Source organism: Thunnus thynnus, chromosome 3 (genome assembly GCF_963924715.1).
Source record: "Thunnus thynnus chromosome 3, fThuThy2.1, whole genome shotgun sequence".
NCBI classification, from domain to species: domain Eukaryota; kingdom Metazoa; phylum Chordata; class Actinopteri; order Scombriformes; family Scombridae; genus Thunnus; species Thunnus thynnus.
In genome coordinates, this window is record NC_089519.1 from 37991131 (window position 1) to 38009338 (window position 18208).

The 18208-nt window shown below is 39.7% G+C and overlaps 1 protein-coding gene across 1 annotated transcript in view; it reads right to left on the reverse strand.

Moving 5' to 3' along the window:
* The window catches only part of LOC137180394 (NACHT, LRR and PYD domains-containing protein 12-like), a 33031-nt gene continuing 14823 nt past the window's right edge, over window positions 1–18208 (reverse strand). Inside the window, exons 8-11 of the mRNA XM_067585733.1 lie at window positions 17181–17354; window positions 9888–10061; window positions 1157–1203; window positions 1–939 (exon numbers count right to left, since the gene is read on the reverse strand). Of these exons, the coding sequence (XP_067441834.1) occupies window positions 383–939; window positions 1157–1203; window positions 9888–10061; window positions 17181–17354 (952 nt within the window). The 3' untranslated portion in view covers window positions 1–382. The remainder of the gene's footprint in view (window positions 940–1156; window positions 1204–9887; window positions 10062–17180; window positions 17355–18208) is intronic.

Below are 18208 nucleotides of genomic sequence, written 5' to 3' on the forward strand. Positions count from 1 at the left end.
TCTGGTTCAATATATCACTGGTTTATTTTCTAATAACATCTCATTTACAAAAACTAAGGAATCATATTTCTACAAAGTAAAATTATTGGTACATTTGTTTGAAAAAAAACATATATGCATGTTTTTGGAACCTGATTTTAGTGGATATACATACTTATTTATATGAAAACATTTTCAGATTGCAAAGTAAAAAAAAAAAGAAAACTAAAATATATTTGGTGTCTCGCAGCATTTAAAATCCTGGACACACATTACATTCAATAAAGCAAAACAACTGGAGACGTTTCCGTGTAGATTTTGTATGAGTAGATTAGTATGACTAATAAAAAGTGTGTTTGTCATCAATGTGAGTTTTTCTCTACACAGGAGGAGACTCTTCCTCCTACACTGAACACAGAGACACTGAGGAACCAGACAATGTCCTAAACCCAAACCCAAACCCAAACCCAGGATACAGAGGTTCAGTGAATGTGGTGTTGAAGGTGTAGAGGTGGATCAGTGTGTCAGAGGAGACTCCGTAGAAGGACAGAGTGCCAGCGGGACAGTCCACATACACTCCTACTCTGTTAGAGACAGAGGAGGAGGAGGAGGAGGGGATGTTTTTTCTTATGTTATTGTGCCAGACAGAGAAACGACCATCAAAAGAGCACCTCAGACTCCAGGACTGGTTATTCCCTCCAAACCAGCAGTCAGTACTATTTCCTTTCCTTCTGATTCCTCTGTAACTCACTGATATAAGAACCTCTCCACTCCACTCGACCTCCCAGCAACAGCGACCAGTCAGACCATCTCTAGACAACAGCTGTTCCCAGTAGTCAAATCTCTCTGGATGTTCAGGATATGGCTGCTCCTCTGTCACTGCTGTCACCGTCCTGTTGTTGTTAGACAGTATGAGGCATTTGTGTGCTGTGTTTGTGTCCAGTTTGAGTTCACAGACATCTGATGAAGAGAACAAAACACAATACAGCAGCAATTTATCATCTAACACACCTGATGGTTTACTTGTTGATTTATTAACAGACTGACTGAATGAGATGAAAACTTCTTAATGACTTCTTTCAAACTGAGAATGTAATGCAGATAAACGAGCTTTTGATTTAAAATACTTTAACATGTGCTGCCTTGTTTTCATGAATCAAAGTGAACACACACTTACACTTCCTCAGACTAGGTTTCAGCCACTGCTCTCCACAATGATCCACCCTGGAGGAAGAAACAAAGTCAGAATGAACCTTCAGAAGTTTCCTCATCAATGATCTTCATAAACCTTCACTCAGATCCAACATTAAGAAAAAACAGCTGGATTTATAAACACATAAAAGCAGCTTCAGCATGTTTGGATTCTGTGAAGAAGCATCAGAGCTGACCGACCTCAGAGGTCTGCAGGGTTCAAACTGGATCACATCATCCCTGATCACACTACCTGTTGCCTTATTCTCTTATTTAACTAATTCACTCTCAGAGTAACTGGATGCTGCATCACTGGTTATTCTGGTTCATTTGGGGAGTTTTCAAGTGAAGAAACATAAATAATTCTTTTCTGCACCATCACTATGATACCAACACTTTTCTGATATTGTTTAGCTGCTCAGCTGCACTCTGGTCCCATGTACACTCATCATTTCAAGAGTCTCATATCTGGATAAAATCCAGATCAGGTTTAATAAACTGTTGTTTACATTTAGTCACATTTATGTGTCTTTGTTCACCAGATCTTAAATCTGATTACAATCAGTCCTTATTTTCATGGCTATGTTCAAATCAGGGTCGACTCTCCTCCAGTCCAGCAGGTGATGCTGATGCACCTGAGGCTGTTTGACAACAGAAAAAAAAACACTAGAAGAAGAGCTTTAACAGTTAGTTAACAAGTACTTAAACTGACACAAACACATGGATGAACATTTGAGTGAGACAGTTTCTTGTTTTTGTGGACTCTCACCTTCCTCTTTCACAATCATCATTCAGTGTCTGAACTGATCAGGGATCAGATAAACACAACAACAGCACGTTACACCTCGAGTGGAAATGAAGTCATTGTTCTGAGATGATACATGACAGTGATGTCAGGATAAAAGAGGTAGATGATGATTCATATCTTCTTTTACATCCTGTTTTAAAGTTTTTTGTAACAGGACTGCACGATTCTGGTAAAACAATAAATAAATAAAATAAAAGATTATTTCACTTAAAACTAAAATCATGATTTTCTCCCATGATTCTTTTAGGTACAAGATGCAACTTCTGGAAATCAAGCTAGCTGTAGCATGAGACTCCTAAGGAAGCAACTCCGCTTCCCCCTCTCCTCCCTGTTTCTGCTCAGTAACTCCGCCCCTCCCTTCACCTGCGTCAACTAATGAAGTTAAAAACTGCCAGTGTATTAGGTCATCTGGCTAAAACTAAAGCTGTCTGATACAACAGTCCTGTAAACAAATCCTCCATTTATGGAGGTGATAATGTTCAGTTGTGTTTTAACTTTTTCAGTGTTGTTTCAAATGTATTTTATTTTGGAGGATCCAGATTGTTCTGCTGTTGAAATGTATTGTGCTATACTGACAGGGATTTCTATTATTGTGTTCACCCCATTATATCTGTGAGGTTAGGCTAAATAACAGGAAACACCTCTGTTTAATGAAATACAGTTCAGCAGTATCACAGACTAAAATGATCACACAGTTGAATTAATGTCTCTGAAAACAGTTTCAACAAAAACCTTCATGAAGTGAAGATTTACTGAAGGACTGTTGTATTAGACTGCATTAGTTTTAACTAGATTAGTACGATACACTGGCAACTAAACTTATTTATGACAGTTAATATTTGGTCTGATTATTCAAGTAATTCAGCTGTCATTTACAAGAGCAGCTATCTGGCAGACTAATTTGTCTTTCTGGAGAAAAAAACAGTTATCTAATGTTTCATAATACTTGTTTTGGCTAAAAACAAGACATATTGTACCTTGTTTTTTCTGGCACCATTGAGAAAGGCCCTGCAGTGCGATACAAGTTCATTACAGAACTCAAATAACTCAGAACTGAATCATGAACTCTCAGAGTCAGCCAGAGCTGGAGTCTTGAAGCTTTAAAAACTGTTTCACATTGAATTGGTTTGTATCACACTGTACTGCTTAAAACTTGCAACTATGTGTCATAACATTACCAAAGCTAAATACTTATAAATGCAAAAGCACAACAGACAAAATGCTACAAAACTTTAAGTTTTATTACACTTATTATATATTATGCCAGGTTGATTGGAAGGCTGCTGTTCTGGTCGACTGCTGGAGTTTATCGTGTGCTACCTGTGGTGTCAAAAACAACAAAAAGTTTAGGAATTAGTAGCTTGATCACACAAACATGCATGACATGTGTTTATGTATGCATAGGCATTTCCAAATCATTATTTTTTACATAAATATTTTTTAAAATTGGTTGCAGTTTAGGCAAACAGGAAACAGAATCTCAGTTTCATGTTTTCTGCATGAAGACCTCATATTATGAAACATGGAATTCAACTTTTAGCTTCTTAAGTATTTTATTTAGAAAGCTCTGATGGAGCTCAGGATTTATCAGGAGGATGCTGCTTTACTCCAAACAATTTCACTATATGAACCTGGACTGTGTGTGTGACCTTTTGGATGTGTAGAAGAACACAGAAGATTAATTACCATTATATCCTAATACATTAGATCCAGATAATTAATGAAGTTAGGCTGCTGTGTCTCGTACATAAATGTGCACAGTGTCTCAAAGGGGAGACGCACTTATTGTTTCTCCTGCGTTCACATGTCTGCAGGTATTTAATAAACTCAGACATTTTGAGGAGGGGATGTTTAATAGTCAGCGCCCCCGCATCTGCAAATGAAATCATGTTCTCGCAGCTATGGGTTCATCTGCCGATTTATGCACCATTTATGAACCACATTCACAGCCAAATTTGTATGTATTTCCCTATACATATTAGCCTATTTACCCAACCAATAATGGGAAACCAATCACAGTGGTATAGATACTTTTCTTGATAGAATAGATTGTAAGGATGCCGTTTTCTGTAAAATGTGCAGATTTGGGTTTTCATGAGCTGATCGGTACTGAAGCAACAATGGCTGCAGACTATAATTAGCCTCCCACCCCATACCCAGTTGACCCACGTCCGCCTTCCCTCCTCCCCATAAGCCTCAGCCAATTGCAAAAAAATCTTAAAGTTCGGGATTTCAAATTCACTTCATCCCTGGGGTGCTCTAAGATCTATGGTTTTTTTATTGAAAGGAATAACAGTAAAACAAATTGGCAAAAAAAGAAAAACGGGCTGGTTTTGATTGTGTTTTTGGTATTTTATTCTGACACCAAAAACAGTTTTCCGTTTTTTGTTTTGAAACAAATAACGGATTTACCGTTTTTTGGTTTTTGAATTACAAATTATCCGATGACACCCGGACCTTCATCCTTCAATCCAAAGAGGAATAACAATAAAAGGAATTGGCAAAAACCAAAAACGGGCCGGTTTTGATTGGTTTTTCGTTATTTGATTCTGTGTCCGTTCATGAAGTATAATTCATTTGCAGTTGTTCACGTTGTATAATGAAAAACCCCATTTTTGGGGGTATTTCCAGATTTCATTTTCTTAAGAAGCGCAATACAATTCAGTGCGCTAAAGTGTCCGCTTGTTCTATTATCCAACCTTTATGCATAAAGAAAATTGAAACATGAAATTGCGAGCCGGAAACACAGACAGCTCGCCTTCAAAGTAAAAGTTGCGCGTTTGGAGCATGTTGGCTGCAGCTCAATTGAAGGAGAGCTACACTAAATAAATAAACAAATAGCCTAAATAATGAACACAATTAATAACTTCTTTTACACACTTTGGAGATAAAACTATGTAAAAAAAGAAAAAAAAAGAAAAAAAAGAAGAAGCAGAAGCGGCAGAACCAATAAAGGGATTTTCAAAGTAACGCAGCGTGTTTTATAGAGACGCACTGAGCCGCTGCAGACATTGACGTTACATACAGGTGAGTCCAACTTTATGTTTGTGGTCTGCTTGTCTTGTTGTGTGCATGACTTTATCGAGTTAACCTTTCAAACCAAACACAGTTTGAATTAGCCTATTTACCTGCCCACCACCGTAGCTAACCGTAGGTAAACTAGCTACCCGTTGTAGCTAACAAAAAGCTGTTGTATGTTAATGTTACTCCTTTATTATTATCAGCTGTTTTGCACATCATTTGGATTATTTACGGTGTGAGATGTCAACATATATGGGAGAAGTGAATTAACTGGACCTTCTTCAATCATATATGTTGGGATTACGGGTGTTTTGACATGCATTTTTGATTTATTAAGCTCACAAATGTGTACATTACCAGCAATGTGTTTGTGCATGCAAACTATAAAGTAAAGGAATGTAAATAATATAATAAATGTTATTTGTCCTATTTGACAGGTGTGGGACCTCCATTGGTATGCTGATGCATAAACTCATCCAGTGACTGCACCAGGATAACCTGGAAACAGCCAGAGGAAACTAGCAGCTGGTAAGTAGAGAGCAGAGTAAAGTCCATCATTCAGATAGTGACACATTTAAGTTGTTTTGAATGAATGAAAGTGCTGACTAGGTTTTAAATAGTTTATTTTTTGTGTTTACATCCATATTGGGTGAACAGTGAAGCAACTGTAGCCCCCTTTTTAGGTAGTCTGCCAACTGTAGGACAATGCAGGAGGAGAATGATCCTAAATATACAGCAAATGCAGCCGGGGAGTTTTTTTTTAATGATGTTCTCCACTGGCATTGTTATTCACCTGACCTCAGTCCAGCTGAGCAGGTGTGTCACTCACTGAAAATCAGACCAAAGGCAAGTTTATAGTTCAGGTCCGACACAGAATCACCAGGGGAGATATAAGTGTCCTCTGGGATAACAGTCTTCAGACAGTCAATGTGGTTTGACACCAAATGTTAGATATCATGTTAGAGTTGGAGAACTTTAGTTACAAGTACAAACTAAAGCTACAATTCCTACACTGTTCATCTGTGGATGTAAACACCATCAAGGTAAAGAGGAAAGATTAACCTTATAGTCATGCTTTCATTTCAAAGCCAATGTGCTGAAAGTGCAGATAAATTACAACAGAAGTAACAAATATGTGTAACGGTGAAAATAGTCTTTCTTGATGATATTGGATGAGCATTTTAAGAGGGTACACCTAATTCAGCGATCAGAGTTACTTAAACCAAGCTCTCGAGGGACTCTTCTTGGGGCTTGGCACTAGTTTCTACATTCAGTTCCACCTCCAAGCCACTCCAAAGAGTAGTGAATAAACACTGGCATATTTTGGAGAGCGACCCCCATATTGTGAGTGCATTCCAAATTCCACCCAGGTATTTTTTATAAGAGGTCCTCCAACTTATGTGATCTCTTAGTGAAGACTGATTTACCTAAGAGTTACAAGCACTTTTTTTATCTCAGATTCCTAGTGGTAACTTTCCTTGTCATAATTGTGTACATTGTTATGCTATGATTAAGGGTATGCTATGATTAAGGGTAATCATTTCACCCACCCAAAATATGTTTATTTGTTAAGATGTCCATGCAACTTATATTACGTTGGTAAAACAAAACGAGAGTTAAAAACTAGGATCTGTGAGCATAAGTGTTCCATCCGCAATCATGATGATAAATCATCTATGGCTACGCATTTTAACAGCCATAACCATAGTTTGTCAGACTTACATTACATGGGCATTGAAACTGTGAATATGCCATGGAGAGGTGGCAACAGAGTCAGAATCCTTCTACAGAGGGGGACATACTGGATACACTCCTTGAATACCCTCATTCCCGAGGGTTTGAATGAGGAGAATTCATTTTCCTGTTTTCTATGAATTGAAGATAATGCTTCATTTGCTGACCTAAAGATATAGCTAAAAGATATAGTTAAAAAACGACCAAAATTTATCTAAAAAATGTGGCTTAAAACTGAATAAGAGTCAATTTATAACAGTTTCTGTGGAACAACCACCACGCCGATGTATTATCTTGTATGTGTGTAACTTACTCTTTGCTAGACGCCATTGTAGCGGACAACACTTTGATAGAGGAGGTATGACGTCAATGACAGGCGACCAAATGAAACAGTCCGTTACTTTTATTAAAATTACAGATTTCTCTGGGTTTGAAAATTGTTGGAAACATTCGGGATAATGCAAGTACACAACTCAACAAAATATATAACATAGGTCTAATTGATTTTAGACATTTTAATGTGGAATAATTACATATTATAGCTTTAAGTTTATTTCATTTAATTTTATTTATTTATTTTATTTGTTTGATTTATTTTAGTTTTTATTATTTTTTGATCATCATTATTAGTATCATTATTCTTATTATTATAGTAGTAGTAGTAGTACTAGTAGTAATATTTTTTGTATTTATTTGTTTCTTATGAACTGAACAGAATTTGGTTTTGGTTTTGGGTTTACTGGATTTCTATGAGATGTTATAACGCTATGTTCTTAGAAACTGTGAATATGCCAAGGAGAGGTGGCTACAGGGACAAGGTTCTTTTGTAGGAGGAGACATATTGAACACACTCTAAATACCTTCACTCTCAAAGGATTGAATAGGGGATTTAATTTTCGTTTTATGAGATCAAGATATTTTCTTCATATGATCTGTATATAATTCTCTATGATGTGCCACATGAGTGAGATTTGATTTCTATTTGTCTTTTTATGTGTCTCCTTATGAACTAGACATGAGTTGCTTTTGCTTTTTTGTTTATTTTGCTTACTATGTTATGACTCATATGTGTAGCTCCCTCTGCTAGTATGAACCTGTTGTGTGAGTTGTGGATGTCTATAACTAAGTCCACCTGTCGAGGATTGTGTTGATTGCCAGCATACATGCTGAGGAAGGGTGGCCTGAAACGTCTGTGTGGCAATTCAAAGTTAAAATCAGTTGACTAGGTGTGCTGTCCTAATCCCCTTCTTTATTCAACTTCTTAAGACAAAGAAATCTGGAAATACCCAGAAAAATTGGGTTTTCATAATACAACGTGAACAACTGTAAATGAATTATACTTCATGCATGGACCATTCTGACACTCACTCACACCATTCTTTGAAACAAATAACAGATTTATCGTTTTTTGGTTTTTTAATTATAAATGAATTATCCAATGATAGCTGGACCCGGTGTGTCCAGGTATGTGTCATTTTTATGGAGGTTTTTGACCTGCAGGCGGCCGTGCAGCACAGGTTGGGTCTGTCTCTCCCGTCGCACAGCACACAGCCCTGCATGAGTCCAGTGAAAAGTTTCAGGAAGCGGCTGTGCACTGGTCTTTACCGGAGGCGGGGTTTTCTCTTGTAAAACCGACACTTACTGTTTTAAAACAAGTCTGATATGGAGTAAAACTCCTGACTGTGTCTAGATCACTGTGTAAATTGAAGAGAGTGACACAGGCCGCACAAACCAGTAACCAAAAAACAGAGTCCTGGGGGAAAAGCACCTAATTAGTGGACACTAAAACACATTCAACTGGTGGACATTAAAAAATAACTCACCGATTACGAATCGGTTCTGCTCTAATACTTCAAAGTGACAGCAAACAGGGCAGCTTGTGACTGAGTTTACCAGGCGTGATGTTACTGATTGATTCTCATTATTAGAAATAAAAAGAAGTGTAGCTTAGCCTGCTGCTGCCACAAACACACTGCAAGTGTAACTGCAGTATTCTGGCATAATTTACAAGCACAAATGGTGAAAGAAATGTTATTGGCCATTATGAAATTATGGTATTATAACAAAGCTATAAAACTTACCAGTCAAGTAGAAATGATGCTAAATTGGCATCCGTGTGGAAATTTCTCTTCTCTCTCAGTTCCCTCCATCTGGTGAAAGCGGCACCAAAATAAATCCTTTGTTTTCTTTTTGCTTTTTTCTTCTTCTGCAAAAGTCTTTCCTTTCTTGCCCTTCTTTGTGGTGTACGTTGTCTCAGCTAATGCAGGAATCGGGGACCTGCTAGCCTGTGAGTCAGTCATATAGTGACATCTCCCAGCAGCTTACGCTAGCGCTAGCTTGGCACCTCATCAGTCAGAGTAGTAGCCCAGAAGCACAGGCACGTGTGCCCCTGACTTAGGCCTTCACTGATTGGTTAGTCAACACAAGACTTGTGTAGAAAACTTTAGAAAGGAATATCTCTGCCGCTGCAGCCTGTGCAGTGAGTCTGAGGTCAGAGGAGCCATTGACAACACCTCTTCACATTAAGATATGCTTTGGATCAAATTGCATATTGTCCCTTCAAGAACACAAACTTTATTAATGAAAAAATATTTATTGTCTCCATGCAGACAAAAACAATATGATTATTTTACGGTGTTTTTGTCAGAACTGAGGGAGGATACATGTATTTCTTCTTCCTCTTTATCACTGAGTTTCCTTCAGTTTGAGTCATTTTTGTTGTTTCTTAGAAAGCTTTTTCTTTCACTGTATTTTACTCCTCTAACTCTCAGATTTTAACACACACTTGTCATTTTGTGATGCAGTTTAGGAAGTGATTGGGAGTGCTTGGTTTGATGTAATAGTTCTCCCTGCTAACACATACACATCAGGATTATTGTCATGTAAGAATAATATCTTAGACTGAATGAGATAGAGGCATGAATTAAGATCATGAAGCTCTAATTTGCAGTTAAAACAGGCATGTTGTGTATTGTAGGTGCTGCTACATGATCAGCACATGATTCTGGTCTGATATTAGTTAGGAGGTCAGTCTCAGTGGGGACAGGGACTCTCAGCACTTCAGTTATTGTCTTCACAGTTATCAGCAGTGCTGCTGGTACAGACCTCAGCTTGTCAGTGTGACAGAGAAAGAGTTTTTGTTGTCTGTTCATACCTGAGAGTGTCCAGTCTCCAGTGTGGATCCTCCAGTCCAGCAGACAGCAGCTTAACTCCTGAGGCTCCTGGATGATTGTAGCTCACATCCAGCTTTCTCAGATGGGAGGGGTTGGATCTCAGAGCTGAGGCCAGAGAAGCACAGCCTTCCTCTGTGACCATACAGCCTGACAGACTGGAGATACACACAATTCTTGACTAAAAATCGATTCTCAATTCAATAAATAGAAAAAGAGGGCACTGTTTCAATGCTCTGACTCTAGTGCTCTGTGTACCAAAGCATTCATCTGTGTTATTAGTCCACTCAGTTGCAACATGAAAACTTAACAGTTAACTTTCCTTAAAGTCCAGCTCAAATCACATTTAGTCATCCTTTTCTGTAGTCAAAAATAATGTTGAAAAATGTTTTGGTTTTTTTTCAAAAGGCAGAAAGAAAGGTCTTTGGGGAAATATCAGAGATGCCCCTTTATGTCTGGGTCAGCTGGGGGTGGTGTGTCTATGTCTGATTGTATGGAAATACGTATATTTTTGTTTTTTTCTCCATGATGACACCCCATATCCCATATGTCAGATCCATGTCTGTGAAGATGGGGAAATTATTTCCATGCATCAAACACAGACACGCCACCCCAGCTGACCCAGACATACAGGGGCTTCTGATATTTCCCCGAAGACCTTTCTTTCTGCCTTTGAAAAAAACATTTTGCATTACATTACATTACATTTCATTTAGCAGACACCTTCATCCAAAGCGACGTACATTTGAGACTGATACAACGATGCAATACAATGATGCAACATTATTTGTACCGTATATACAATGTATATATATATATATCTATATATTTTAAGAACAATCTAAGCTGTAAAATCCTACAGATTTTTAATATTTTCAGTGACATTCATCTGTCCGTAAAGCAGCATTTAAATGGTCATCTACTAAACAAATAGTTGTCTCCTTATCTGAGAGTCTCCAGTGTACAGTGTGGACTCTCCAGTGCAGCAGAGAGTAGCACAGTAACTCCCTGGTACAAACAAAGGAACTCATTCCTCCTCAACAGTCGAATGTGTAGCCCCAAGGCAAAAACAGTGTCCCAAACACCAAATACATTATCATACTTCTTGTGAAGTTAAATATATCATGCAGACAAAACATAATACTTTTACATAAAGTTCAAATCAGACATGTGCCATGATTGACAGGCTGCCACCTGAGACGGCACTGGAAGTTCTTTACCTGGAAAAGAAAAACATCCAGGATATAGAAAAGTGTTTTTACAGAAGCCCAAATCAATTGGAAGGATGGGTTTACCACATTTGTAGTTTTATTATTGGGCAAGATACTGGCCAGAAAAATAATACACAACTTGGTTGAACATGGAAAGGGTCTCTAGCTCTTCCTCCTCCTTTTTTTTTTTTTTTTTTTTAAACCAGCATTGCTTTTCCCAGCCTCTGTAGCTAATCTGGTAGTCTTCTCTCAGAATCTGGACTCAAATTAAAAAACACAATGGCCGGCGAATCAGTTCTTTATTGGCCCCTATTAAAGCAAATCATTCTTTTGCACAATTGTTTAATAGCATATTATTTGATGACTGGCATCAGGAATACTGATGTCTGTCTTCATTTGACCTCAAACAAGTCTCTACCTCTCCCACGCACAAAGCAGGCAATACACTTGATCTAATTTTCACTCGGAACTGCTCCACAGCAAATTTGACTGTCACCCCCCTACACCTGTCTGACCACTTCTTCATTCAATTCACAATCACTTTACCAGGAAATCCTCACGCTCCTGAACAAATGATCTCTTTCCGCTGCAACATCCGGTCACTCACACCGTCTCAACTTTCCAATGAGGTATTGGCTACCCTACCTCCTCAAAATGAATTTTCCTCACTCACGGTCAATAAGGCTACAGACACTGCTCCTCACTAGCTACCTCTCTTAACAACCTCTGCCCCCTAACTTCCAAACCTGCTCGCATCACCCACCCTAGTCCATGGCTTACTGAAGTCATCAGAGAGCAAAGGGCAGAACTCAGAGCAGCGGAGAGAAAATGGCGTAAATCCAGAGAGTCCACTGACCTCAGTGACTATCAGGGTCTTCTTGCATCATTCTTCTCCAGTCTAAAAACTGCTAAGACAACTTACTATCAGAACAAGATCTGTGGCACCACAAATGCAAGGTAAATGTTCTCTGCTTTTAATTCACTCCTCAAACTCTCCTCCTCCGCCCTCCACTCTGCTCACTGTAGACATGTTCACCTCATTTTTCACTGACAAGGTCTCTGCCATCAGTAACCAGTTCACTGAGCCTGACCAACCCAGTCTACAGCTGCCCACTAACAGGGCCACACTGTCCTCATTCTCCCCTATGACCAAGGAGGAAGTCTCCAAAATTCTGCTGGACTCCCGTCCCACTACCTGTCCACTGGACCCAAAACCATCCAACCTGCTACAAAACATTTCCCCCACACTCTACTCCGCAGTCACACACATCATCAACTCTCACAAGCTCGAGTCACCCCTCTGCTCAAAAAACCTACACTCAACCCAGCTCAGGTTGAACACTACAGACTGATTTCACTCCTGCCCTTCCTGTCAAAAGTACTTGAGCACACAGTCTTTAACCAAGTCTCTGAATTCCTTTCTGCCAACCAAATCAGTCCGGCTTTAAGCAGGGTCACTCTACCGAGACTGCACTACTGTTGGTTATGGAATCACTACGCTCAGCTAGAGCTCCTGGTCAGTCCTCAGCCCTTTCGCTACTGGACCTGTCAGCTGCCTTTGATACAGTTAACCACCAACTCCTCCTCTCCACACTCACTGAGCTTGGTATCTCAGGATCCACCCTCCGCTAATTCATGTCCTACCTGTCAGGGAGATATTTTAGAGTATCTTGGAGGGGAGAAGTGTCCAAACTGCACAACTTATCGACAGGGGTTCCCCAAGGGTCAGTGCTTGGTCCCCTTCTTTTCTCATTATACACCACCTCATATGGCGCAATCATCCACTCCCATGGTTTCTCATACCACTGCTATGCTGACGACACCCAGCTTCCCAGCGGAAGACCACTCAGTCTCTGCTAGGATCTCTTCATGCCTTGCCGATATATATCAGCATGGATGAAAGAACGCCACCTTCAGCTTAACCTCTCTAAGACTGAGCTCCTTGTCATGCCAGCCAGTCCTTCCATACAACAAAACATCCAGCGAGAATCAACCCAACTCATGCCCACAAAATCTGCCCAGAACTTGGATGTCATGATTGATGACTAACTAACCTTTAAGGTTCACGTGGCCTCAGTCGCTCAATCATTTTGATTTGCCCTGTACAACATCTGGAAGATCAGACCCTACCTGTCTGAGCTTGCAGCACAACTCCTGGTACAGGCTCTCATAATATCACGCATCGACTACTGCAACTCCTTATTGGCAGGCCTCTCTGCATGTACACTTAAACCTCTGCAGATGATTCAGAATGTGGCAGTGCGTCTGATCTTCAATCAGCCCAAAACAGCACGTCACCCCACTATTGATATCCCTCCACTGGCTCCCAGTTGCCTGCATCAAATTCAAAGCCCTGACACTTACAAAACAGCAACTAAAATGGCTCCTGCCTACCTGAACTCCCTCATTCAGGTCTACACTCCCTCCCGACCACTACACTCTGCCAATGAAAGGCGCCTTGTACCACCACCACAACAGGGCCCTATCATCCTATCGAGCCCAAACTTAAGCTTTATGGCACTTACTCGCGTTGTTGTCTCCTGACTAGATCTACTAAATGAAAAATGTAAATGTAAATGTGATTTAATAATTCTGTTTACAGATCACGTGTTTCTATCTTTTGAGCAGTAAAAAAGGAAATATATTTGCCCAAGTTGAACTTAAAATGTTTTTTGTTTTAATATTTGCAAGTGCAAAGCTTTGTTAAAGAAAAATAATGCACTATATCTTGTGCTCCAGAACAATCAAGGTTTCTGCCAGTGCATTTCCCATCGGGTCTGAGTTCAGCCCCCACCAGGCCCAACATTGGGGGTTTAAAAAGAAAAGTATTTTAAGATGTTTTCCAAACTAAAATGTGTTATACAAGGAGAGTAGCTCCTTTAAGGAATAGCTCAGTGTGCAGCGAGTGTACAGTTGAGAGAGAGAGAGAGAGAGAGAGAGAGAGAGAGAGAGAGAGAGAGAGAGAGAGAGAGAGAGAGAGAGAGAGAGAGAGAGAGAGAGAGAGAGAGAGAGAGAGAGAGAGAGAGAGAGAGAGAGAGAGAGAGAGAGAGAGAGAGACGTGTGCGTGACAGTGAGGCTGCAGTTACTGGAGCAACCAGCCTACTATCAGAGAGCAGGCTGAGCAGGCAGAGAGTGGGAGATTTTCTGCCGAGAACAAGCACCGAGACCAGAAGAGCCATGAGAGCAGCTGCTCGCTAACAGCTAAGTGTGTTTACAGCAGAGAGCAGGAGGGAGGACAGACATCTCACTTCACTACTTTGTGCTGCAGATGGTCACGGAGCAGACACTTTCAGTTTATAATTGTGGCATCTGTCGTTCGACTAATTATTGATTACACACTTAATATTTTACAAATTAGAGTTTTTTTATGTGATGAACTTGGGTGTGAAAATTAACTAAATTGGTTTTGTCTATAAAAAAAGCAAAATGACGGTGCAGGCAGTGGGACAAGTAATGTAATTGGTGTATGCACGAACACTGTGTTACACCGGTAACGCCTTTGCCAGATTCATTCATGAAACAACAACATTATCATTATTATTATTATTATGACAAAACTTAGGAGTTGGAGAAACGGGACTACGATGGAGATTTTTGATTGTATAGATTTTTTCTTCAACAAATTGGATAAATGTTTATGAGTTTTATCTCCCAAGTCTTTTTGAGGGTTAGTCTGTGTAAAGAGAGGAACGTATCACAACTACTGGTCAGGTTTCCAAAAATTTTGCTCTGGTCTCTGAAGGATGAAGCCTAATGATTTTGGTGACTCCCTGACTTTTACTTGAACACCACCCTCAGGACAAAATTTCCACTTATTTACACACAAGAAACACAAAAACTGAATTAAGAGAATGCCATGAAACTAACAGCACATTCATGCTCCCCAGAGCACAAAGCCGTCCTCTGATTAATAAAGTTTTAGGGCCCTATTTTAACGATCTAAAGCGCACGGTCTGAAGAGCATGGTGCAAGTGCATTTAGGGTGTGTCCAAATCCACTTCTGCTATTTTAACGGCGGAAAAATGGTCGATGCGCCAGGCGCATGGCTCAAAGGGGTTGTCCATAGTCTCCTAATTGATCATGGGTGTGTTTTCGGCATAACATGCAATAAATAATCAGTGTCATCTCCCATTCCCTTTAAGAGGCAGGTGCGCTTGCACCTTGGCGGATTGCTATTATGACGGCTGATTTGCCAAGTAGTAAGAAGGAAGCTTCTCTGCAGAGGAAACGAGTCTGCTCGTGCACAAAGTGAGAGCGCACGATCCATAACGAGCACACTGGCCTCTGCTGCTCCTGAACCTTCCCGTGGCCCCAGACCACCAGTTTAATATCCTGTTCATTCATTTGTTGTAAATTTCTTCTCGGTTGTTTTTTGAAAGGGTTTAATTTTTTAATTACAGCTTTGGTTTCTTTAAAATTGTTTTGTTCAGTCATGGAGTATCAGGTCAAATCAGCAGGTTTTAATTGCTGAAAGTATGGAAGCTTGATCATTGTAGTCGTAAAAATGTCAAAGAATATTTGTTAAATATTGTTAAAAAATTAAATCATTAATTTTAATCATGTAAAGAATCATTAACACAGTTTTCAGGACTTGATCAGCTCTCCAAGGTTCTGATCCTGCTGCTGGCAGCAGCTAGAAGCTGTGCAGATTTATGTCCTTTTTTAGTTTAATCATTGTTTTCAACTTATTTATTTCCTCATGTGTTCCTCATGTCATCATGTATGGATGCAGCAGGACAGAAGATCTGTGTCTGATCCGTTGTTGTCCATCTGTTTGAAGTGTATTGCCACGATTTGGTCAAATAATTAGGCTATTTCATCTGTCATTACTAGTTAATTCTGATAAATATTATGAATAACCATTATGACATGTATTTTTAAAAATATGTTAATGTACACAATAATAATCCAGTGTTTCCCCTGTATTCATTCAGCACCGCCGCTGCAAAATTATGAACGCCGCTGCACTCGCACACTGTACAAGCAAAACACCCTTCGTTACTGTGGAATTTTTTTAGTCGTCCTCCCTCTCTTCATTCTTCAAAGGACATCTACGTGAAAGGTACAAGAGAAACGTGATGTGAACGCAAGCGGAGCAGAGGAAAAGTTTAGTTGTCAATATGGCAGTAAATGTACAGTACAGGCTGTGTGTCAGTTAATAAGTGCTGCAGCTCCTCAAGACAAAGAAAATACTCATCTATCGAAGGGGGTTAGCCCCGAAGTTAGCAGCAACGCGTTAGCTTAACTTGACCAGGCTCACTTAAGGTGGACTGACTTTCAAGGTGGACCAGCAATTCTCAATGTGTCAATCTCAGCCGCTCTTTAACAGAAAACGGAGAAATGTCTGGCTGATGAGTGTCTTGAGTTTTTCTGCATGAAATGTCCAAATCAACAGCCGCTTGTGGTTTGGACCAATTGTGGTGTTTGGTGTGGTGGTAACTAATGTCATTCAGGTGGAAGATGGACAAATCTCACCTACCAACAAAGCAAAACAATTCCCAAATGTTCCCAAATGTTTCTAAATGAGGTTTGATTCAGTTAGTCAGAAGAGTACAAGCTAATGTTGTTCAGACAGCAAAGATGGACAAAATCTACCTCAAACATAAACATGAAACTAGATTTTTATGTTGACGGATTTATTTTAATGGCATTCTTGACTGATTTTATTTGGTGCTAATGTTGAAAGTTTATTTAATACAGGTTATAAACAAAACTCAGGTACAGTATTTTTTTATTTTTATAGAACTTGGAGTCCATGCTTCTCATGTTCAGAAAATACATAAAACATTAGAACTGAAATATAGTTGTTTCTGTGATATGCAGGATGCTTTTTATCCAAGGAAGTCATTACATATGACTATTCAGTGGTAGTAGTTTTTTTTTAATTGCAATTTTTGCAAATTCCTGCAATTTTACAACAAAAAGAGCACATAAAACATCACAAAATGTATCATAATTTTTGAGAAAAGACGATGCAAAATCAAATATTTTTGGCCACAAAAATCACAAAAAAAACTGCAAAATCCTGGAGGGAGTGTGTAATGTAATTATGTGATAATGACTCACTTCAGTGTCTCCAGTCGGCAAAGAGACTCTGCCAAGAACTCAGAAAGGAGTTGGACGCCGTGGTCTTGGAGGTCGTTTCTTGCCAGATCCAGAACCCTCAGGTGGGCGGGGTTTGACCTCAGACTGGAAGCCAGAGCAGCACAGCCGCTGTAAGTGATCCAACAACCAGCCAGTCTGTTGGGGGAAAATATAGGTGGTTAGATGGTTACATACAGTGCCAGACCCCTGTACATACAAACCTGCCCACTGCCCTGACCCAGTGACTCCACGTACAAACCAGTAAGTCATCTTTTCTGATCTGACCAATCAGTCAGTGCTGAAGTGTTTTAAAGTCATCCCTCTTTTGCAGCCAAACATAATGTCAATGCATTTTTTAAATGTTAGCAGTTTTTTATCATTAAAAAGAAGAAAGGTAATCTGATGGATTACCTGAGCTCTAGACTAACTGAGCGACCACAGACATACAGTTCATATAACTGCAGTACGGCCTGGTTCAGCAGCCGATCTGTGAAACTTCAAGTTCTAATTTAAATAAATGTCTGTTAAGTCACTATCTATCACCGAATGAAGTAACACAATGGTGATTGAGCCTATGGCCTGCTGATGAAAGCTCTTGCATTTGCAATATTATGATTATTATGAACCGGGCGTTGGCGGCGACTTTCCCGCCATGTGTTCAAATCAGCGGAGCTGACGCAACAGACTTTCAAGGTGGACCAGAAATTCTCAGTGTGTCAATCTCAGCCGCTCTTTAACAGAAAACGGAGAAATGTCTGGCTGATGAGTGTCTTGAGTTTTTCATAACCCCCCCCCCGCCGCTCCAAAGCAGTCAACCTAGGGGAAACACTGATAATCTTTCACATTGTTATTCTTTTATTTGCAATCTTTTGCATGTCTGTGTGCTGCTGTTCGTCCTGTGTGTGTAACAAGCAGAGTGTATGTTGTGCACCAGCCTGTGTAGGCGCATATTACTATAATGATAATGTGCCCTCAAAATAACAGTGAAACGCTGTGCCATTGACTTCAGA